This window comes from Alligator sinensis, unplaced genomic scaffold, assembly GCF_000455745.1.
Source record: "Alligator sinensis unplaced genomic scaffold, ASM45574v1 scaffold286_2, whole genome shotgun sequence".
In the NCBI taxonomy this organism is placed as follows: Eukaryota; Metazoa; Chordata; order Crocodylia; family Alligatoridae; genus Alligator; species Alligator sinensis.
This window is the reverse complement of record NW_005842164.1, coordinates 2,080,721-2,104,960: the sequence shown is the minus strand read 5'-3', so window position 1 is coordinate 2,104,960 and position 24,240 is coordinate 2,080,721. Positions and strand designations below refer to the sequence as shown.

General features: G+C 38.4%; 1 protein-coding gene across 1 annotated transcript in view; it reads left to right on the top strand.

The window, feature by feature from the left end:
• The window catches only part of LOC102375705 (neuroligin-4, X-linked), a 58,566-nt gene that overhangs the window by 26,314 nt on the left and 8,012 nt on the right, over positions 1-24,240 (top strand). The window contains exons 2-3 of the mRNA XM_006025742.2: positions 16,583-16,768; positions 18,632-19,421. Coding sequence (XP_006025804.1) covers positions 16,583-16,768; positions 18,632-19,421 — 976 coding nt within the window. The remainder of the gene's footprint in view (positions 1-16,582; positions 16,769-18,631; positions 19,422-24,240) is intronic.

Here is a 24,240-nt window from a genome sequence, read left to right as displayed (position 1 = left end):
TGTTTGCTTGTCTATTTGCTTCCATAATTAGTAGGTTTTGGACAAAATGATCAATGCTTTGTCATACATCATGATACCATTGGAGATGATGCAGTGCTTGAGTTTCCCAGGTATTAAAGTTAATATCTCATTTTGTTCAAATTGGCCTTCAATGTGTCCTTGAATCTCTTCTTTTGCCCATCTCTAGAACAGTAAGTATTAGTGATTTGGAAGTATAGAATCTGTTTTGGAAGCCAGTTGTCAGGAATCCTTATAATATGTCCTGTCTGATGGAGCTGCTGCCATATAAACATAGTTTTAGTGCTGGTGGTATTTGCTTGAACCAGAACACTGACATATATTAATTTGTCATTCCAAGTGATATGGAGGTAGTTCTGAAGACATCACTGATAGTAAGATTCCAAAGCTTTTAGGTGTTTCTTAAATATCATCCAAGTTTCACCCCATACAACAGGGTAGGAATGACAACAGCCTAGTAGGCAAGTAAATTGGTTTGGGTCCTGATGTCATGATAATTGAATACATGATTCTAGAGAGAACCAAAAGCAGCTCTGGTAGATTTTATGTCATGTTGAATATCATTGTCAATGTTTACTTTTTAGGAAATGTGGCTACTAAGGTAGGGAAGGTGCTCAACATTATCCAGGGATTTCCCTCTAATACATGGAGAGGCAGCCAGTTGGCTTGGGATGGGTTGGCAAAGTATCTTGGTTTTCATAAGTTGACAGTAAGTCCAAGCTCTTTATATGCTTCTCAGAAGTGATGAAGAGTGAGATGGAGCTCAGTTGATAGGGCACAAGACAAAATTGTCAGTGTAATAGAGATCAGTAATGGAGGTGTTGATTATCTTGGATTTGGGGGAAAAAAATAGTTGATGTTAAAGATATTGCTGTCCCTGCAGTACTGGATGTTGACTCCAGATGGAAGCCTATCAGCAATGAGATGCAGAATAATTGTGATATAGATTCAAAATTGTTATAGGGGTGGTTAGGTGTGTTAGAGTCTGAAGTAAGACAGAAGGTAGGGCAGGGTAGCACTTAGGGTGCAAACAAACATTTGCTTGACCCAATTTAGGTTAGGGGATGTATGTGGTGGCCGTGTTGGTCTGAAACAAAAAGAAATGCAAAAATCTAGAACTCTTGGTTCCAAAATGATACCTTTTATTTTATTTTATTTTATTGCAGTTTCTCATTTGGTCTAATAAAAGGTGTCATTTTGGAACCAAGAGTTCTAGATTTTTGCATTCCAATTTAGGTTTAGGCAGCTTATTTTAAACTGCCTAAACCTAAATCAGGAGTATTGTAGCAGGCATTCACCACTGTCATCAGCAGTGCAAACAGCCTGAGATAAGTAACTTGGGGTGGGGGAAGGAGGGGAGGGGAGGAGAGAAGGAGGTGGTGGCAGGACTGGGGGGACTAGTGGGTCCATAGGGGAGTTGGAGAGTCCACAGGGTGAAAGGAGGTTTCCCAGGCTTTTGGGGGTAGGCAAGGGGCTAAAAATATCCCAGTCAGGGTTTGGGTGATCAGAAAAGCACAGCCCCAGGGGGCTGGAGCGAGTAGGTATGCTTTTACAGCCCTGGGGCAGTGCTGTGAACATGGGTAGGTGTTCACTAAGTGAAGTTAACCCATTTAAAACCATTTTAAGCAAGGTTTATCTAAAGGTAATTCACCTCTTGAGGTGAACTAACTTTAGATTGGCCATACCATTTTGGGGTGATTTAAACCCTGTGAATGCCTTCATGCCCCAGTATTTAGATCAACCTAACCTTGGTTAGCTCAGTCTGAATGTGATGCTTACATATAACTTTAGAGACTAACTGTTTCAGAGAAGCATGAGCATTCATAGGCAACAACCTACTTTATCAGCTGCTATAAAAGATGGCACCCTACCTTACCTTTTACTTGCTATACACACATCTCTGGCTGCTTACACGTTTGGGCCTTAGATGCTAATACATGTTTACAATGGGCATGCATATGCACAGACACAGACCTGCCAACCAGGTCATAGTCAACTGCACATTGTCAGTCTGCATGTGTACACTTATGCATCCACACTGTTAAGGAATCAAAATCACTACCTTCCTAAAAGTGGCATTTTTGGCACTTACACAGTGAAAATTGCAATTTAGATATGCAAAAAAAAATGAATTTCACTCTGTATTTTCCCCTATAATTAGAATAGCACCTGGCTGTATCTTTTTATCTATTTTCACTAAGTTCTGTAACTGTAAATTGTCTTCTGATGTCTCCATGTATCATAGAAAATAATTTCCATAATAGTGCCCAGTACTAAAAAAAAAAACAGTGACTGAGATCAAGGTTATGAACCACGTTTTTCCGGTTGGAAGCCATTTGTGGTATACCATCCTCAGAGGAGTGTATATACTATACTTATAAATCATTTTCACAAAAAAATCCCTGGAGCATGTAGTATGAAAAAGATATCAGTAACAGTCTCTCCATTTAACTTTATTTTTGGCTCCCAGGGTTTTTATTAAAGTCATTGTCAACCCAGTGATCAGTCATTGTCAGGCTTGATAGTACTGAGGTTCATTTCTCTCCAGATGGTCTCTTCCTAAGTGTGTTGTCAAGGAGGCAAGCAGTTAGGAGGGCATCAAGGACATTAGACAATCTAGTCCAGTATTAACAACAGAGTCAAATTTTATAGTTCCCCACTGTGCCCTTCTGTACACTGCAGGATCTTTTCATTGAAGGGTTGTACTTTGTTTATAGGTTACAAAAATGTCCATCACAAATGTACCTAACTACAAACAAACAAGCACAAGGCCATTAGTTTGTCAGCATTTATTCAATAAAGTTTTCAGTATTTAATTACCCTCTTATGAACAGCATGGTAAAAATAATATAATATATTCAGTGAGTTCAGCCTTTAGCTATCATGTTAAAAGAAGCCACCTGACAGTATAGAAAACCACAATAAGCTATGTAGAGTATCCCTTGGTCAAATCAGTGTGTAATGACAATTAAAGGCCGGCTTTTATAGCTCTGTTATTTGCTAGCATTATTTATTACATTTTACAATCATACTTTTCTTGTAAATATGTTGCTAAATTATTCTGTAGCTATACATACAGCTTCTTTGGCAACATTTCTAGCAATTAATACCAAAACCAATCATGTAGCAAAAATGATGTAAATTAAAATGAAACAGAAATACCAAGAAGTATGGATAGGATACATTTGTATCCAGCATGTATGTAATGTATACCCTCAGCCTGCATACTGTATTAACTCTTTTATTTTCTTTCTCAAATATATTTGTTTTCTAACTGTTTACCTGTCATAAGTGGACATTTATTTTTCCATTAGTGTTCAGAACCTACTTTGAAAGTCAGTACTGTGCATTGACCCATAGCCAGTCACCGTCCTGGGAGAAGGTGCTCCTCTAGGCCTGGCATCATGTCAACCATTAAACATATAGTAACAGTTCCTGAAAGGAGAGGGGTTAACACTGATACCACTCATCTTGGATACACTGGCACTAATATAATAGCTTCTGGCTTTCAAGTGTTGCTGAGTGAATAGTGGTTGATGCTTTTGCCCAGGTACAGTCACTATGCTAGTTATGTAATGTATTGTTCTATAGGAAAGAAGGCAGCCAAAAAAAGCAGTATGGCTTGTGGAAAGATAAAGGAGCAGGTCTTAATCTTTTCATTTGTAGCTGATGAAAATCTGCCTCTGCTTTTCAAGCTAATAGTTGAAATGTAGCCCCTTTTAAGGCTTTATATCATGTGCATTTGAGAGTAACATACGTATTCTCTCTTAGGGTTTTGAATATACTGAACCATAAATTTAAGTAAGAATTACTTTCAAATAGAAATTACTAGAGTTATCACTTTTCATACCACTTGGCTTCCTTAAAAATCTCAAGTTTCCCTTGCAGAAATGACTTCTGAATGTGTATAGTTTAACACACAACTTAAATGCATTAGTACAGCTGAGAAATTTTGACTCTGAAGCTAGTATCTGTATGTTCACCATGTATTTAGATTAGTGTTATTTTGTTTTTCTTCTTTTTTATTTAAAAAGTAGTGGTATATACAGTGCATTAATGCATGATTATACTCTTCATCACTGAAGGCAACAGGCAAGCATACAATACTTCAAGGTGTCAGAGAGACAGCCAGTCAGTGGATTGTTTACCACGCCTTTCTTATAGTCCCCTATCTGATAAGGGTGCTATAAGAGAGCAGATAGTGGCACATCATAAATGAACTATGGCAAAACTCTTGATGCCAATCATCTACAAATGACTCAGTAAAATCTCCGCTTCCTGCCTTGAAATCATACTGAATTGTGTGAGCTGCCTTTATAATAACACAAAAAGTAGTTCTTTGGAGACTGTATAAAAAAAAAAGAAGTTTTTGCTAAGCTTTATTACCTGCAGCCTTTTCTTGCATTGTCCTCATCCTTAGCATTTGAAAGTCACTTACATGGACAATCAATCCAATCAAACTAAACCAACTGAAATCAATTACCTTTAATGAGGTGTCTCATGAGGTGTGTAGCCTATGCAATTTTTGTTGGTCCTTTGCTTTTCTAATTACTGTTTGGCTGTTGATCCAGTTGCTTCTGAAAACATGCACAGTTTTGCAGTCGAGTGATGAATACAAGAAAAATATCAACATAAAGGCCCAGTTCTTCATGTGTACCTAAGGAACACTCAGGGCTGCTCAGGTTTGAAGACTGCAAACATGCCTTGAGCCAATATTGTATTTTTCCCTTTATCCTGGGGCCATTCTGATGCCCAGCCACTCTGCAAAGCATATCAGATGCCAACCCACTCTAATGCCAATCTTCTCTACTTTTAATTTATACCCTCTGCCTGTATGCTTTATGACGCATTGTGATAACTAAGATAGGATACATATTCAGCACAAGTCATATGGAGACTAGTAATACTGATCTGTACCTTGACATTCCTCCTTCATAGTGTTAGAGGTGTTTAAGGCTGATCTATTGTATGCTGTACTAAAATAACTGTAAAGAACCAAAATGCAGCCCAGAATTGGCATGGCAGTGACTACATGCCCTTTTCTCTGGTCATGTCACTTTCAAAGCTACAATTGCATCACAAAAGGTGTCTAGCATACATGTCCATTTTCCAGCTTTATGCCATATGACTATAGTCAGTTGATACTTGGATGGGTGATCCTCTATGGGGTGGAGATGCTACCAAGAGAGAAAAGGGCAAAGCTACTGGGATGCAGTACCAACTTGATACACTAGATAGTATGTCCCCAGTTGAGCCCCTTTATTCCTTGACACACACCATTCAATTTCTCTATACTGGAGTGTGAATTGATACCTATTGAAATAAAATTGTGTATTTGACAATTTAAATGGAATGAGTTGTGGGCACTGGGATTAATACATTCTGACTGGCTGTCTAATGGTCTTTATCTAATTGAAACAAATGACTAATCTCAGCAAGACCTCATTCCCAGTTAATTTCATTTACCAGAGATAAAACTATTAGTTTTACTGCTATTAGTTTCTAAGTACTTTTTATGCAAGGAAGCAAATATCAGCATTCCAAAGGAGAAACAAGATTGTAGTGATCACCAAGTTCAATAAATACAGCCATTCTATCAATAAGATGAATGAAGAACAATGTGAAGTTTACTGTAGAGCAGTAAGCATGGGCAACTGGTGCTGCCTTAGTCAAGGGGGCACGTGCCCCCCTAGCAACCAGTCAGAGACTGGCGGGGGGGGGTCCTCCACAGTCAGTCTTGCTGACAGGGGGGAAGTTCCCTGCAGCAAAATGTACCAACTGGTAAGCAGCTGTGCTGCTCACAAAAGGAGCCACAGTGCTTACAGAAGCAGTTGTGCCCTACATCTGGCACTCACACTCTCCAGCTGGCGCTCACAGGGGGGGCACTGGCACTCTCACCTGCCCCCCCCAACCCATCTCCTGAGCAGGGAGCACGGCTTGACAGGAAGTGCATTGTGCACCTCTTACGTGTCACCACTGGCAGTAGGCAAGCATTGAAGTCTTTTAATGTAACTATTTATAAAATGGTGGGCGCATCTACAAAGGGTGCTATGTCACCGTGGCGACAAGTTGCATTGCCATATCTCATCACTACAGTGATGTAGCATCTAAAAATAACCATGGACCACTAGTGGGTACTGCACAGTACCAAATGTACAGTCCTGAGCACATGTAGGTGTGCCCTGAGTGACCATCTACAAAATACTAACTCCTTCAGTCTTCTTCATTAGGGAGCAACTTTAAACTTCTATCTTTACAAGGACAGTCTTAGGAATAAAGCATAGAGCCAAGAGTTAAAATATTTATTTCCTATTCTACTATTAGGTCCCATTAATGGGTAACTTAGATTTGTTTACTTTAGTTATTGGGTGCCTAAAACAGAGATAGTATGTTCCTTGTTCCTATATACTGTCTAGATTTTATACTGATGGGTTCTTTACAAATGGAGATGGATTGTGTGAACTAGGTATCTATGATGTGACATTTCTTTATTTATTATAAGTAATATTTCTTATACCTCTAATTGTTTTAACCTGTTTCTTTAAAGGTAATTTAAAACACAAAATTCAACTGTTGTCTAATAAAATATTTACAGTGTAAAGATAAGTTTATCCTTGGGATGTTTGGGTAAATAGTAATTTGGAAGGTAATGCTTTAGCCAATATCTGCCCAATTTTGATTTTTATGATTTTTTTCAAGTCAAATGGAGGAACTTCATGAACCTAATTCACATGGAGTAGTACCTTAATCAGTAGGACTATTTATGAAGTTTAGGTACTGTTAGTAAGATGACACAGAGCACAAACAGAAGTGTAGCTCCGCACCGTACCTCAGAATGCTTTGCAAGTACAATGACCCTCAGGACCAAAAATAAGTTCACTGTTGCTTGGGGTGGGGGCAAGAAGGGAGGGGGAGGGTTGGGGGTGGGGGGGCAAGGATTTTGCTGCTGCCTGTGAGCCTGCCTCCAGTTTCCCTTAGCAATGGTCCCTCCTCTCTCCCAGCCTGTCCCTATTTTCAGAATGGGAGGAGGAAGGAAGCAGAAAGAACACATTCTAGGGGTTCCCCAGCCAGCGCCGGAGGGTGGTATGGGTGAACTGGATCCTCCCCCGCCAATACACATGCGCCAATACACCTGTCCCACCCTCTATCAGGGGCTGAAAAAGTCCCAGACTGAACTCCCTCTGGTCCCTGTCCTGCTCACATTCTGAAAACAGCTCAGAGGCTGGCTGGCAGGCAGAACATGTTACAGAAGACACTCTGTTTTGAAACAGCTTCATCTGAACCCTCATGCAAAGAAAATACTTCTAAGAGTATTTTGCACTGAATGAGGCATATTTAAAAACACTTTAATATGTTTAGTGTATACTCTCCTGTTGCATTCTTTAAGAAGACTATATTGTGAAAGTACCTCAGAGTATTGGGTGGAGTAATTCATTAGAGCTCTGTTAACTTCATCATTAAATGTCTGTTTACACCTATTGAGGGCTACGTACTTTTTAGAAAACTTCAGTGAAAGTAAATAAAAAATGTTGCTAAAGGCATTATCTTGGCCTTTTTCTGACTCTATCCAATGAATGTTTTAAATAGACATAGGGGATGCAGGAAAATCTCAATCAGTCTTTGTGTACCTAAGTCCAAGATTTCCTCAGTCTTAAATTAAAAAGAGCTTACCACGGAGAGCTATAGTGAAAACAATATAAAACTAGACTAAAAGACATTCTAACCAATTCTGTTGTGTTATGTAGCTTAAGTTGCTGTTCTTTCTGGACAATAGGACATAGGTTTTTTGTTCACTACAAATTTTTTATGGACTTGACTTCATACCCATGGCTGGTCACTCTCAATCCCCCAAAGGCAAGCACAACCTCTGTATCAGTGGATAAAAGTAATATGAAGCAATCCATATGAACAAGATAAGAACAAGCTTCCTCAACCCAAATACTGATTCTGCAGTGAAAGTTGTGGTTCCCAGGCAGTGCTTGGTATTGTGATTTGTCTGCAAAGTCAGTGGCACACTCATCACATTGGACTGAAAAAGACACAGTTTCCTCTGAATACATGCCAGAGTTAAATCCTGGGATGGACAAGGTCTGAATTAAGAACACACTTCTGTAGTAAAGACAAGGTCCTAGTGTTGGAGATTGTGTAGGATTTACTAAAAACCAAGGCCTGGGTAATGCAGCACAGTCTTTCTGTAGCTATTATTCTAGCCCCATTTGTGAGGATTTGAATTGCTGGATATTAATAGTATTTAGCACTTTTCATCTGAAAATCATTTATTGAAAAGGGAATAAATATTTTATTTCACCTTAAGAATGTAGAAGGATGTAAGCTTGATCCACTGCCCACGGTCCTCTGCCACAAGACTATGTATGGCAGACTGCAAAACCAACACACAGCCCACGAGATGACAGCTTCTATTGAAGTCCTGCCATGCATGGGATAAGTCTGCTTAAAGGTGAGGGCTACTGATGCCATAGTGAGACTTATTCCCCTTATTTTCACCAGACTTATACATTCCATTAGACTGGTGAAATCCGTTAAGCTTGCATGGCCATTTTCTAGAGAAAGGTTCTTCCCCTACTTCCCCCCGATAAAGTACAAAAAAGATTGTTAGAGTTTAGCCCAGGATTAAAGTGAAAACAGTCTACAGAATAAGACACCAAAGGAAACACTTCATTTCATGTCTAAACACAGGTGGCATTTTGAGTTCAGTAATAAAATAAAGCATTTTTGAAGTGATGTGCGGAAGATACACACACAAACACCATTAAAGAAAATGAAGGTACAGCTCTATATATATATCTTCGCTCATTGCTTTGAAAATGCCCTTCTTTAGCACTTTATGACAACATACAAGAAAGATGAGCATGTTAAAAAGCATAGACTCTTGAATTTTATTTTTACTACCTGCTTCATGCTTGTGGTCAACTAATGCATGTTAATTTTTGTGAGACTTTTGACTGCCAAACAAACTGTGACAGGTTGAGTAGGTGTGGACAGCCTGTGGAAGCGGCATATAGACACAAGCAGTATAAAGCCAGCAAATTTACAGAAATACTTCCGTGTCTTAGGAGCAGAAAAAAAAAAAGACCAGAAAACAGTGACTTGTTTATTTTCTCCAGTTTTCCTAATGATTAATTTCTCTCCATAGTATCTTGGCTGTTCAATGTGTGTTATTAAGTTGGGCATTTGTCTTTATGTAAGACCCAGGTCCTGTGCTTATAAATGGAACAGCCGTTAGAAAGTCTGCAAGCACGTATTAAACAACATGGATAGTTCATTTGAAGTGAGGACATATTCATGATTTCAAGATATACCTTCTCTTTACCTTTTCAAATAACTTACACAGCAACTGGCCATATTTATAAGTAAAAATAAGTAGGATTTCCTGTGTGAGAAAACTTTTACGATTATTAAATTTTAGAATTATTCTTTCTTGTGAAGGAGAATTCAATTATGTCTCTGTTTTTAATTTTTCTTTCATTCATTCATTCATGTTATTTCAAATCCTGGAAAGTCAGTACACTTTCCTAAGGCAAATTATTCTTTTTTAAATAAAATAAAATGTCTTTTACATATATGATATATAATTATTCCCAGTTTAGACCATGATATTACCATATGCATTTAGGGGAAAAGAAAGAGAGCTCATAAGCAAATACAGTAGGTCTACTGTGTCCACATTTATCCTAGGAAGCAGGACAAGAAACATGGTTCAAAAGGCCAGAAGCTCTATTAAAGGACCCTCAGCATCTAGGGAGCACAACAGAAGGTCCCCTTGGCTGTGTCCATATGAGCATGGATGTTTGGTTCCCTGGGGACAACTAGGACTAGCCTGGCCCCAGCAGCCTTACCTGGGGTTCTGCGGGCTTTGTGGGGCTGCAGCAGTGGTGATCCTACTGCTCAGAGCCTGGCCAACAGCCAGTGTGGCTCCCACCAGCCACGCTCCAGTTTTGAACAGTGCATGCTGCCCCCGAGTGCACTGCTTCACTTTTTTTTGTGAAGGTTTTTTTGACCCCTGGATATCATGTGATAAAAACAAAACAAAACAAAACAAATCCTGTGCTGCTCCCTTGCAGCATGGAAACAGCTGTGTGTGCAGTGTGTGGTACCACAGATGTGTCTGCGGCACCACGTACCGCATGGCCATGCTCGTCTGGATGTAGCCTTTGTCTTTCTTTGTATATGCCCCTAGCTGCTGCTCATGTTTTTTTTCCAGAGCTTCACATCTACTGCAGTCACATACAAACTACAAAGGAATTCATTTGTAACCATGCTGACATAGGTCTATAATAGTTCGTATCAGTGCTAAAAGAGGCAAAAAGGTGTAACAGGAGACTGATTTCACATTTTTAAATAAATTAATAGAGTGTTATTTATGATCACTGCTAGTGAACAGGATTTCTTGAGATTGTTGCATTCCTCACTAAGAGTAGTTATTTGCTCACCAGGTGTGATCATTGTAAGGGCCTTGGTTTGAAAATATTTAGACTAAATGAGGCTTGAACTGTTGAAGAAAGCCTATGTATCATCATTCTATATATTTTCTTAGAAGACTGCTATTCTGCCTGTTCATAGTTGGACTTGATGCTGGAATTTCAAATATCATTGCCGGTACCTATGAAGAGGGATCAGTAGGGACACAGTCGCAAAAGAGATGAATGTGGAATTCCAGATCAGTTGGTAGTATCTCACTATTTGAGCTCTTCATTCGAGGTAGTGATCAGGGAAGACAACAAATATGCAGTTCTGAAGGACACTTCACAGCTAAAAATTGGGCTTTCAGGCAGTTTTCAAACTGATTTGATATGGATTTGGCCTTGGGGTTCCAATTTGAGATAAAGAATAGTTTTCTCTGCAATAATATATTGCCGTGTAATATCATGTGGGAAGTTGCATAGGAAAATTCCACAGTATGTTATTACCGTAGTGATTGATTTAAAAATAATAAGGAATGAATTCATGGGAATAAAATGAATGGAGTTACTTCAGAATTACAGCTATCTTAGTAATTTTGTTTTCCTGTAAGAATGAGTCCGTGACATGGTGGACTTGATTTACAATATTTAACTTGCTCTTTTTTTCCTGTATAGTTCCAAAATGTATTTTATTTTGTTTTATTTTTGCTGCTTCAGTACAGTAAATTCAGTGCTTATAAATAAAGCAGGTTGATAGTTCTGAGAAGGAAAATCTTCAGCTTGTCTACAGAAGTGATATAGAGTGGACAGCAGTGATGAAAGTTTCCACAACTATACTCAAATGTTTTGTTGGTCTGATAATAGATATCAGATTTACCCAAAGAGCATCTGTTCTGTTACAGGTTTAAACCAGTTTCTCATCACTTAAACTGGTGTATGTGTAATATCTGTCCATAGCCAAAAGGTGACTTTATATAATCTTTGTACTGTATAATTCTGGGGCTAGCAGGAAGTAATTTCAGCCCCAGCACAACTTTGAGCTGGAGTGTTCAACCTTTCAGTTCTGTGGGCTAGATGAGTGGTGTTGGGTCAGTCTGAGGTCCTGATCTAGCCTGGGGTTGGTACTTACTGTCCCAATGCCACACGCCAGATTTAGTCATATGCCAGTCTGACCCCATGTGCTGGATCTGACAATGCATTGCCATGACCCCAGGTTCTGGATTCAGCTGCAGAGTGACCCCACGCACTCTGCCCCACCATCACAGGTGCTATCTGCCACACAGGGGCACATCCTACAGGGCTCCCTACTGGTTTGGAAATTTGACAGCAGTGAAGTGGCAATTCATGCTGCCACTTCTCCCACACTACCAAATTTCTGGACTGTTGGGTAAGCCCTGCAGTCCAGACAGCATGGCTTTACAGGCTGCGTCTAGCCTGCAGGTTGGATGTTGAGCTGCAGTGATTTAGAGCAGGGGGTGTCCAACCTTTTTGAATGTGGGGCCGGATCATGAACTTTTTATCACTCAGTGCCCCGGGAAGCCATATTCAAAGACCTCACAAGAAGCGGTATCACATCACCCCCCACAAAACGAAAGTACAGTGTTTACTTTCATTTACCGTCGCAGCATCTTGGGTCTCAGAAAACAGCTTGGAGGGCTGCATGGCAGCCCATGGGCAGTATGTTGGACAAGCCTGATTTAGAGCAAACAGCACCATACCTAGATTACTAAAAGTTTGCCCAGGGCCACCAGTATCGTTCTCCTCCTTTGCCGGAGATAATTATATTAATAATAATAATAATCATTATTTTCACCATTTTCAGGCCCCTTTTCTGTTCGGGCCTCAGAAGCAACCTCAGGACTTCCATAATTTAGAAGAAGTTTCTAATAAGGAGCATCATACTTAGCCCCATACCTTTTTTTGTTTGTCCACACCTTTTGGCACAGGTTGGAAGGGGTTTTGTGAAGATGATTATGCTACCTCTACACCACCAAGAGACTCTCTTTACAATAAAAATCTACAAGTTGCTGTTTGAGATGACGGTATGGATTTACTGAACCATCAGAGTTGTACAAAAATGACAGAATGTAATTGTGAAAATTCAGTATATTCATTATAAATGATAATGAAACAGAAACAACGCCCAAACTTTTCCACTTTATTTTGATGACCATTTAGATATATTTCCATTTATTATTTTTAACAGTAGAGAAGTGAGATACTATATTCATTTGTAAGTTCCATAGTATAACACATCACATCATAAAGGCTCTTAATTATCCCTATCCATTACTATGGAATGATATGGGCAACTACCATTTCTATTGCTAATGAAATCATAATTTTAAAAGAAAAAGTCCACTCATGTCAAGAAGTTTGTATCACAGTCTGGTATCTTTCTATGCCTTTAAATGTAAGAAACTGTGTTTACTATGCTAACCTTAAGCTACGTCAACCTTTTCATTAATGGTGCTGGAAAAACTGCAAAGTTCCATGTTCTAGCTGAACGCAAACCCCAAGCTGTTTAACTAGAGTCTTTTTTGAGAAGTGGCATGGGATAAGACAGAAAATATTCACAGTGTATTTAAAAGGGTTGCCTGGATTTTTGAATAGCGAACACCTAATGTCCCCATTTTTTAAACAAATGCATATTTGTTTTTGTTTGGGAATATTTAGCAGCTCTTTAATATATCCCTCTGAAATCTGTTCACTGGCCTATCAAGAAAGATCCAATCTACTTTAGTTTTTCTGTGCAAACAGATCATCTCTTGCATGGATTTCCTAAAAATGAATCTGGTATTCAAAGCATGAAGGGATACATATCCTCATCAAGAAAAGAAATATTTATTCATTCATTTTGTGTCATATGGGGCTGCCACTTTGCCTTGATGATTAGTTTTTAAATTAAGAAAATTTGCTCTTGCAGTTAATGAGGATCAGCAGAGAACTATGGAAACAAAAAATCTTCATTTGTTAAACATCAGATATTCATTGATTGCAGTTTCAGTCAGTCACCTTTTAGTACATTTGGAAGGAATTCAAAATTACAAAGATCAACCAGCTTTAGCTAGATGCTGCTAGAGGAGCTAAAATGTGTTTGGGCTCTGAATATTAATTACCCTGCTGTTTTAAAGGTTAGAACAGTCACTTTCTCCCGGGGAGGTCATAGTTCTGATTTAATAAAGGCTTAATTATAGAATATTATAGAACATTGCAATGAACTGCAGCAACAAAACCAGTGAGTAGGTTATTCTTTCTTTGACAAACCTAAAAACAGATAATAAAGGGATATGAAAAAGAGAACAACACCTCTGTTGAAAAAACTTGTTCAGGCAATTATGAATTAATAGTTTTTTCTTCAGTGTAAAATGGAGCAGAGAAGATAGTACTACTATTATAACTACTGTGCTTGTCACTTCTAAAGAAGGTTTTATATAAAAGCTACATAAAAGGACATATTTTAGCAGTAAGATTATGATTCATTTTCTAGTAAATTACAGCAACTCTTTTGTGATGAATGCAGGTGCTTCTAAAACACTTGTTGGCATTAAATACTAATTAGTAATTGCTAATTAAATATGAAAAAGGGCTTTTGGTGGAAGATAGTACATTTCACTTAATCATGGTTAATCTTGCATGTAGAAATGTATATCATGTTAATTCAAGTTATATACCCCATATTTAAAATTTGCCCTTCACTTGATGTAACATCATTCCCAAGGATTTGATGTGATTTTGCTTTTAAACTTTGGAGTAGATTTTGCATTCATGCTTGGGGAATTTATCGTAGATCATAATGAGTGGAATTCTTCAAGTGCCATGATTTTAAACATGGTTCTAGCTAATTTTTTTTCTCTCTCTCTCTCTCCCATGTTTAAACATTTCTAGAGATTTTAAAATTGTCTTTGGAGCCCTAAAATAATAGCCAAGGCCAGTAGCAAGACATTTGTCCTCTCTTGCAAAGCAGTCAAAAGGGACATGATTGCATGCTTTTTATTTATTTAGTTTTTTAAGGGGTAAAATTTACTCCACAGAGCACACACAGCTTTACCTCATACTAACGTGACCCTAAGTTGCCAAGTGAATTTCACACCATCATTTCAATCATTCATTGGAAGTTGATTGCCAGTGTCCTGTGACCTTGGTTTGGCTGCATTATGTGAACTGGACCTAGTAATTAGCTAAGAAATGCCAAAAAGTTGCTCCTTTTTTCAGCAAGGGCAGTTTGGCTGGATGAGCAACTATCAGTAGTGTCTAAACCAATAATGGATGTTTAAAAACTTTCTACCTGCTATCAGGTATTGCTGCTAGAATTCTGACCTCCCGTTGTCTGATATTCTAAGGTCTGGAAAGATTAATAAGAAGTAAAATACATGACTATCCATTATAATTTGGAAATAGTTCATGGTCTAGTGTCTGAATTGCCCAGTCAGCATGGCATTAAAATGCTTTAGGTGAGAGGGCTTAAAAAGATAGAACTAATCATATCCATGCTCTTTAGATGCTATTGTTCCAATTTGCAAGACAGGCAGCAAACATGTCGTGCTTCGTTTCTAAAATCTTATAACTACGGTATAGAGGACAAAAATTAACAAAAATAGCTTTTCATGTACTTTCCAAGGAAAGAAAATAAGCCGGCTTTGTTCAGTTGATGCCAAGGTTTGAATTGCTGGAGATTTACTGCTATATTTTTAATAAATATGCTTTGAAAAATTTGATTTAGTATTGTTTTTTCAAAGGGCTTTTGTTATTGTGTTTTTTCTTCTATAATTATAGAATCATAGGGAAGTAGGTCTGGAGGGCCTCATGTGGCCTCGTGCAGTCCTTTAGTCCAGCCCTTTGCTCAAGGCAGGATGATCCCTGACTAAATCATTCCAGCTAAGTGTTTGTCTGGTCTTGAAAATTTCCAGCGATGGACATTACACAACTGTTCTAGGTAGCCTGTTCAAATTCTTGATCATGCTCATTGTCAAAAAGTTCCTCCTAATCTCCAAATTAAATTTCCCCTCCTGAATATTGAAGCCGTTGTTCCTAGTACTGTCCCCTTTCATCACAGACGAAAGCCCACCTCCATCCTTTCTACAATCACCTTTCAGGTATTTGAAAACTTTTATCAAATCCCCTTTCAGTCTTGTCTTCTTCAGACAAAACAACTTGAGCCTTTTCAGGCTTTTTTCATAAGTCTTGCCTCTCTGGCCCCTAGTTATCTTTGCTATTCTGCACCGGACTCTTTCCAAACTGTCTACATATGTCACGAAGTGTGGGGACCAAACCTAGGCACATGTGTAAGTGTCCCCACTGTACAATGACTTTATAATTGTAGAGCTGTTGCATGAAACAGTATTTTTGACCAGGCCAAGCCACATCTAAGTATGCAACGTATCATGGTCCTTAATGAAAGAACTGCTGTCCTAATTCTCACTGGGTGTGTCTACACATGCCCCTGACTGCATGTTTGGTACTGCATAGTCATTTAGCACTTGCTTTTAATAAGGACAAATTACTGTTGGAAAAGACAATGGGGAATTTTGTCAGAAATATAACATATTAGATTCCCTAGGACACTTTTTATTTAGCAAGTACTAATGACTGTTCAGTACCCAGCAGTATAGCAGAGTCCTGCCGGCGCATGGTTATTTTTAGATGCTATGTCACCAGTGGTGCACAGTTATTTTTAGACACTATGTAGCATCAGGATCACAGTTTGTCCCCGCCGACACTACGTCACCGTAGTGCAAAGCTACCGTGACGTAGCTCATGGCTATGGCAATGTAGCCTCTTGAGTAGACGCGCTGTGTATTGTGTCTATAAAATAGAAAGTGTCTCTGCATTCGTTTTTGGAATATCATTCACATAAAGAGCTGTAAAATTTTTAAAACCTTGTTCAGTGTCCATTGCTTCTCTGATAGACATTTCATCTGAGAGGGAATAATGATTTTTCATTGATAAACATAGCTCATTCAACAGGAAAAATGTAGAAAATGCAGAATGATTTTTATTGCTTACAGCCGTTGAAGTAGGACTTGAACCTTTAAAAAAAGAAGTGAAAAAAGAAGAGAAGGGGCTATGTTCTGTTAATGTGCAAATACCCTAGAACTAATCATCTGGATGGTAAGATAAAATTGTCTTTTTTTGCCTTACAGGTTTTCTAAGTACTGGTGACCAAGCTGCAAAAGGCAATTACGGATTGCTTGACCAAATCCAAGCTTTACGATGGATTGAAGAAAATATTGGATCTTTTGGAGGAGATCCAAAAAGAGTTACTATTTTTGGTTCTGGAGCAGGAGCTTCCTGTGTTAGTCTACTGACCCTGTCTCACTATTCAGAAGGTAATCATCTTCTAGCAAAGTAAATATAGTCCTGCTACAATAAAGGTGAAATTAATCTTTTTGAAGCTAATGCTTTTTTAAAAACACAAAAGTTCTGGTAAGTGGCATCATCAAGTGGAATTATTTAACATCAGCAAATCAAATGAAATAAATAGTGGCCAGGTTTATGGCCCCATTTTTAGTAACCCTAAATTATGCATCTTATTGTATTGGACAGTCAAACTTAACATTTAAGTTAGAGCTTTAAATAAAAAGTCTTCTAGGGAATCGAACATGTCACATTTCTGTCAAAATTCCCTATTGCCTTTTCCATCAGTAATTTGTCCTTATTAAAATAAACATGGTACTGCACTTTTATTTGCAATACACCACTCTCCCTACTTCAATTATATGTTTTAATGTCTTAACTCATGCACGTCTTGTTCCAAAAGAACTAATCCTCATACATGGAAGCTGATCCTTCTGTTTATATGTGAAAAATGTTCCTGTTGGCTATATGAATTTGATATGCAAGACTTTTGCCTCTGGTTATAGATGCAACAATATACAGTACAAATACCAATTGCTTTTCATAAAGATTTCAGTAGGTAAGACCAGTAATAAACAGACATAGGAAAAGATGTCATTTCTTTAAAACAGTGGACTTTTTTATGCCCTCTTGCTCATCCAACAATACTAACTGTATTGAAACACCGCAAGTAGTATGTTATGATAGTAGAAAGTAGCAGGAACTATCAGAGCAAGCACATGTTACTCAGAACTCCCATAAATCATTCCTGACAATTTGTTTATTGATACAAATACGGTATAACAAGTAATTCTGAGTAAACTCTTCTGGAAAGCAAACAGATGGAATGATACAAATATTAACTAATCACAGCATTGAAAATTCATAATGTGCAGTAGTAAGGATTGCACAGTGTATTGATCATAGTTTTCACTACGCTTCAAGACATTTGAAGTGTTTTGTATCTATCTTAGGCATGTACGGGGCACATATCATCACAGTATTTAAGTGTTTTGTACACTGTACACACATGATGGCCAAAGTATTTTGGTCTGAATATACAAATGATCATTTCATTGTCCCCACCAGGAGAAAACAAACAGATGGGGCAGATTCACTGTTATGCTCCAACTGCTTTCTACACTCTGGTGACACAAAGCAGCCTTAAATTTAGGACTATTATTGCTTTGCGTGTTGGAGCATAGAAAGACAAGCAAAACAACAATGAACCTGGTCCAACATTTTTTATTCCCTTCAGAAAAAAAATGCAAACATATTCTGATCTATCAAGAGCCAATGATAACCCTAAAATATTAAGCAATTAATGAAAAATGTTGCCAGAACAGAAATCAAGTTCATTTAATTGGTTTTGTCAGATCACTTTTTTGTTCCAAATTATACGATGCTTGGTTTCTATATAAGAGTGTGTAATTGTCCTTTGACCTTTAAAATAGTGAATAGCATATTTATGTAAGCGATTTACATGGAGAAAGGGATACGATTGCTTGTAGCTGCTGCTCCTTTAAAGTTGATATTTGAAAGGATTACCAGTGCGCTAAAACTAGATGTTCATTAAAGGTATAAGAACATTGCAAAAATTGTGTTTTGTTCTGGAAACAGTTCTCTAATGTTCATTTTATATCTGTGATGCTCACGAACCAGACAGATTTTAATTACTGTCTTATTAAAAGCTAGTATGAAAAGAAAGATCTGAGTGGAAAATGAACAGAAATGGAATTTGAAGTACAGGAATATGCATCCTTTAGCTATCATAGAATCAAAATATTATTTGCTCAATAAAAGCTTCTTTGTTTTTTTAATAATTTGATTTGCATTTTAACAATTTGCACCTGCAGGCTTGTTCCAAAAGGCAATCATACAGAGTGGAACAGCCCTGTCCAGCTGGGCAGTGAACTACCAGCCTGCCAAGTACACTCGGATATTGGCAGACAAAGTGGGCTGCGACATGCTGGATACCACTGACTTAGTTGAATGCCTTCGGAATAAGAACTACAAAGAACTCATTCAGCAGACCATCACTCCAGCCACGTACCACATTGCTTTTGGGCCTGTGATAGATGGGGATGTGATTCCAGATGACCCTCAGATTTTAATGGAACAGGGGGAATTTCTTAACTATGACATAATGTTAGGTGTGAACCAAGGGGAAGGCTTAAAATTTGTGGATGGAATTGTGGACAATGAAGACGGTGTATCCCCAAATGACTTTGACTTTTCCGTCTCCAATTTTGTGGACAATTTGTATGGTTATCCAGAAGGAAAAGATACGCTGCGAGAGACCATTAAGTTCATGTATACTGACTGGGCAGATAAAGAAAACCCTGAAACAAGAAGGAAGACCCTGGTAGCTCTCTTTACTGACCACCAGTGGGTTGCCCCAGCTGTTGCTACTGCTGACCTGCATGCCCAGTATGGCTCTCCAACATATTTCTATGCATTTTATCATCACTGTCAAAGTGAAATGAAACCAAGCTGGGCTGATTCAGCACATGGTGATGAAGTCCCTTACGTGTTTGGCATTCCCATGATTGGTCCTACGGAATTGTTTAACTGCAACTTCTCCAAGAATGATGTCATGCTGAGTGCCGTAGTTATGACATACTGGACAAACTTTGCCAAGACTGGGTATGTTTATTTCTAACAGCCTTTTGACTTCATATGATAATTTTGAAATACCAAATATTCTACAGCAATGGTTCCAAATGTTGCATTTCATAAGAATGTTATACCACTATTTGGAGTCATTGAGGCAGAAAACTGCTCTAAAAGGTGTTTATTTATATTAAGTATCTTTTAAAACTAGTGTTTCCTCTATTAAGCTATTTCCTTTCACAAGCTGTGTGTGAAAAATGATGCACTGCAGTTTTCATGAAAAATGGCTGCAGTTGTTTTAAAAAGTATCCTTGAGAGTAAAAGAGTTGAGCAACTAAATTAAATACGTTTATTACGCCAAGAAATCTGTGATGCAGATCATACATAACCAGAGGATTACATAATGGCCATCATAAAGAGAAGGCTGTGAAGAGAAGATATATTTGGAAAGATGGACAGTAGGAACATTGCTTTCCCTAGAAATTAGAATCGGAATTAAATGAAGACTTCAGTAATCAAAAAAGGCTCTTACACTAAATCTGTAAGAGCTTAAAATAAAAATGTTAAAAAATTGCCAGTTAACTGAAACATAGAAGGGCATCAATGTTGTGCAAATACTGCACTTGTACATAATGTGGACAGAACCTTCAAAGTAGCTTAATCAAAGAAGGCTATTAGCAAATTCTGCACGCAAAATCTTTTTTTCCATACCATTCCTCTAAACAATATTGCAGTATTTTACCTGAGCAGAAAGGGCTTTTTTGTTAACCTTGAGACTTTGGTACTGAATTAATATAAAGATACCAACAGCACCGAGAGGTTGTAAATCTTTCCAATGAACATTTAATGGCAGGATTGGGCTCTCGAAACTGCAGCTCTACTGCAGTGCACTGAATAGTATGCAGCAATATAAATAAAATTCAGAGCCGCCTAGTGTTGAAGCACTCAGGGGTTTAGCAGCTCTCACTGACTTTAATGAATCCTAATGACATTCTGGAAAGGAGATTTTTCCATCTTAGCAAAATGATGTGGAGAATGAATTGGGTTAAAAAATAAAATGCTGCATATAAGCCACTTTTATTGGGTATAGACAACATGCAGCCTTTTGTGAAATGTTCTTTACAAGCAGGCTTTTCTGTTTGCATAAATTGTGTAGAATTGTGGTAAAAGGGAATAGATGATGGAATATTTAAGATGCAGTTCATAATGAGAAATCATTGACCCCTGGATGGACAAACTGGTTGTGGAAGGCTGACTTAACTGATTGTGTGATTATACATGATGGTTGGCTGCACTGCCAGTGGGCTGCATTGCATAAACTGTGACAACAATAAGAAAAAAATATTTTTCCCTATTACAATATTTTTATTATAAAACCTCCCACCTACATATGTAAATTCAGATCCTTAAAAAAATACTGAACGGGAATAATTATGTAGGATACAAGATCTCTGCTGTGCAGTTATTATTTATAATTATTTTGTTATTCTTGAAGAATGCTAACAAGTCAGAATTTTTGGCTATTTAGGGCTTATGTGAGCTCCTCAGAGCCCCATCTGTCACCATTACTCATTTCATGCAGGTTCCAGGTGCTGCTGCTAGAAAGCTAATTTCAGCAAGATATGATTACCATTGCCCAGTCCTCTGGGTGGGGACCTACAATTGTATTACACCACCTAAAGACAGCATATATGCTCTAGAAGTTTCATTAATCATTTCAAAGAATCCAACTGCTAACATGTTTAGTAAATAGCGTTGAGACTGAAATATAAAAAAGTTTTTATCAGAAATGTACTGTTTTGCAAGCTGTCTGAAAAAATGGATTAGAACAAAAGCCCTGAAACTGTAAAATCCCAATTGTCCTAAACAATAGATGTTTTTTGTTTTGTTTTATCTTGCTTCTTTTAACTGAAACCCAGCATATCTCTAATTAATTCATCCTTTAATACAAGAAATTCCCTGGGGGATAAATGGAATTATAAGGTTCCAGTATTATATTTGTTCTGGACCTCCAGTAGATTCAATTAAATAAAATAAAAAAAAGAAGAGAAAGTGGCAGGAAAAATAGCTCCTTTCAGACTGTAAAACCTGAAATATGGGTTATATGGAGGATTTATTTTCAGTAACTATTTTCTACCCATGCTCCCACATACATTTGGACTCCATATGTACCGTGAGGCCTACAACATCAGAAACAACCAGTTCATTTTATAGGGTTTTTTTTTCCTTTCATTTTTTTAATCATTGTTTTGCTACTTTATTTTGATATTGTTTGGGGTTTTTCTGTTTGTGCCCAAAACAAGACAAGTTCTGTTCCCTGTGGCTAGGTACAGACATTCAAAACACCTGAGGCAGAATCAGTCTAACTTACAGGTTTTTCTATAAGCAGCATAGTTTAGATTGGTAGCAAACAGAACACATTTGCCTTTTGGTGGGAGGGGCAAATCTTTGGACCAGGTTGTGCTGTTTTTAAACCAGTCTATATGTGCCAAACTTCTGTTCTGTTACAAGTATAGACTGGTTTTGTGTGAGAAACATCTGTTCTGTTATAGGGATAGACCAGCTTTGTGTGACAAACTTCTGTTCTATTATGGTATATAAACTGGTTTCAAATAATTTATATCAGTAAAAGTGTAATGTCTGTACCTGGTGTGTGAGACCATAACACTCTTAAGGTTCTCTGCACCATAGGTGTTAATATAAGACTGTAGGCTTTTTGTTTGTTTGTTTGTTTTAATACCACTGACACTCTTCCAGTCCTGGATGAGTCTCACATTGAGACAGCATCTAGAAACTTTTACAATTGCTGTTCAGTCAATGAGTTGTTCTGATATGTCTAATTGACACACACCACTTGCTGCTAAGAACTGTACATTGTTTAATGTGCTCACTACCAAGACAAGGTTTGGAGGACAGATCAGTGCCATAGTCACTAGGTGTCACAAACACAGAAAAAGCATGATACTTGTACTGTGTTTTATTTTGAAATCAGTAACAGAAGCTAGAAAGTAAGAAGTGATAAATGAAAGGTATGTATAGCCATTATATTTAGATTTAAATACCCAACCAAATAGGCATTCAGAGGGGTTAAATCAGGCAAAGAATAACACAGCTACCTAATCTAAATTAGTTCACCTAAGTAGGTGCACTGGCTTAGATCAAGATTGGGTTAACTCAATTTAGGAAAGGTTTAAACCAATCTTGCAAATGCCTTCATGTGTTCACAGAACAGCCCCTGGGCTGGGAAAACCCAGTTGCTTGCCAGAGCCCTGGGGCTGTGCTAATCCTACCTTCCCAACCATGACTGGGCTATTTTTAGACCCCTACCCCATGATCAGCAGGGATCATGGTTTTCTCTTATAAAAAAAATAATCCCCATACTTTTGTGGGGGTATATGTGTATGGGTGTGTGTGTATTAGTGGTGTTTCATTTGATTATCTTGGTCACTCAATCTAGTCGCAAAGGGCCTTTGTACATACCGCAAAATTGGCCTTTAAAGTGGCTTAAATGCCCTTTTGCACCACTTTAATGGCATTGCTGCTTGTACGTTCAGTGGTGTAGTCTGTTTTAATGGCATTGCTGTTTGCACTCTCAGCAGCGTATTCCACTTTAAATGACTTAGGTATGTAGCAAGATAAAACACCTCTGAGGTGTTAGTTTGCTACCAAACAAAGTGCAACACAATGCATGGGGCGCTAGAGGCCGATGTGCTTGGGGCTTGGCGGGCCCCATGCAGCTCAGGGGCTGTGGGACCCAGCAGCAGCCCATGCAGGCAGGCTCCACTGAAGTTAAAAAAAAAAAAGCCATCCTGATCTTTTTTTTTTTCTCCCTGAAGCCTGTATGCCTGCCTGAGCTGTGTGGGAGCCTGGTGCTTCCCTCCATGGCTGCAGGGGAGGGAGGTAGTGCTTCCCTCCATAGCTGCAGTGCCCCCCAGGACCGCCTGGTTTGGTGCCAGCAGGTGGGTGCCACCTGGGGGCCCCCATGCAGCTCTGGGGCCACTTGGCCCGCTGGCAGCTCATCCCCGCTCCCCACCATCGAAGAGGCAGGTAAGGATTGGGCCCCCATCCACAGGGGGAAAATTTGGTTTAATTCTCCCTAAATTGAAGTGATGTTTTCAAAAACCCAACATTTCAATTTAGGGAGAACTAAACCGAATTAAACCCCCGTGGCATGTACAAACAGCCAAAAGCTCTTACCTACTAATAGTTGCTTCTTAAAAGTAGGGAAACATTCATTGAACAATATGTATGAGAAGCAACATTTTGGGAATCACAGTGATATATTACAGCAATTTAGAAGACAGTATATGAAAATAGCAATCGATGTTAAACTTTCATTATGAGGTGCTTCTGGGGCTTCATGTGCTGCTTTATACAATCAAGTTCCCATTAAATTAAGCAGGATTTTTATCTGTTCAAGAAATCAGGTAGTTCCTGTAGGCTTTTTCACAACTTCCCATTATGGAAAGGAGAGAGGGACAGGAAACATTTTTTGAATTTTCCTGAGGCCATTTTTTTTGGACTGTGGCATTGCAAGAAATGCTTTGGAGAATGACAAGGAAGACCTGGAACCATGACATCACTTAGGTGTACCCCACGGCTTGACAACAGTTCTAAGAAGGCATGGTTTTTCATGCAACAGGAACTTCCGCAGGGGAGGTTGGGTACCGAGTCAGAATCTCTCCATAACAAAACACTACCGTGTGAGCTACAGAGCATTGTGGCAACTGTAAATAGGAGTTGAAATATTTAGGATGTAGTTGGCAACAAGAAATCATCGAGTCTGGGGTGAAAAAACAGTGGATATCCTTAGCTCCTGCCTGGGATACATATCTATTGGGAACGAGTGCGA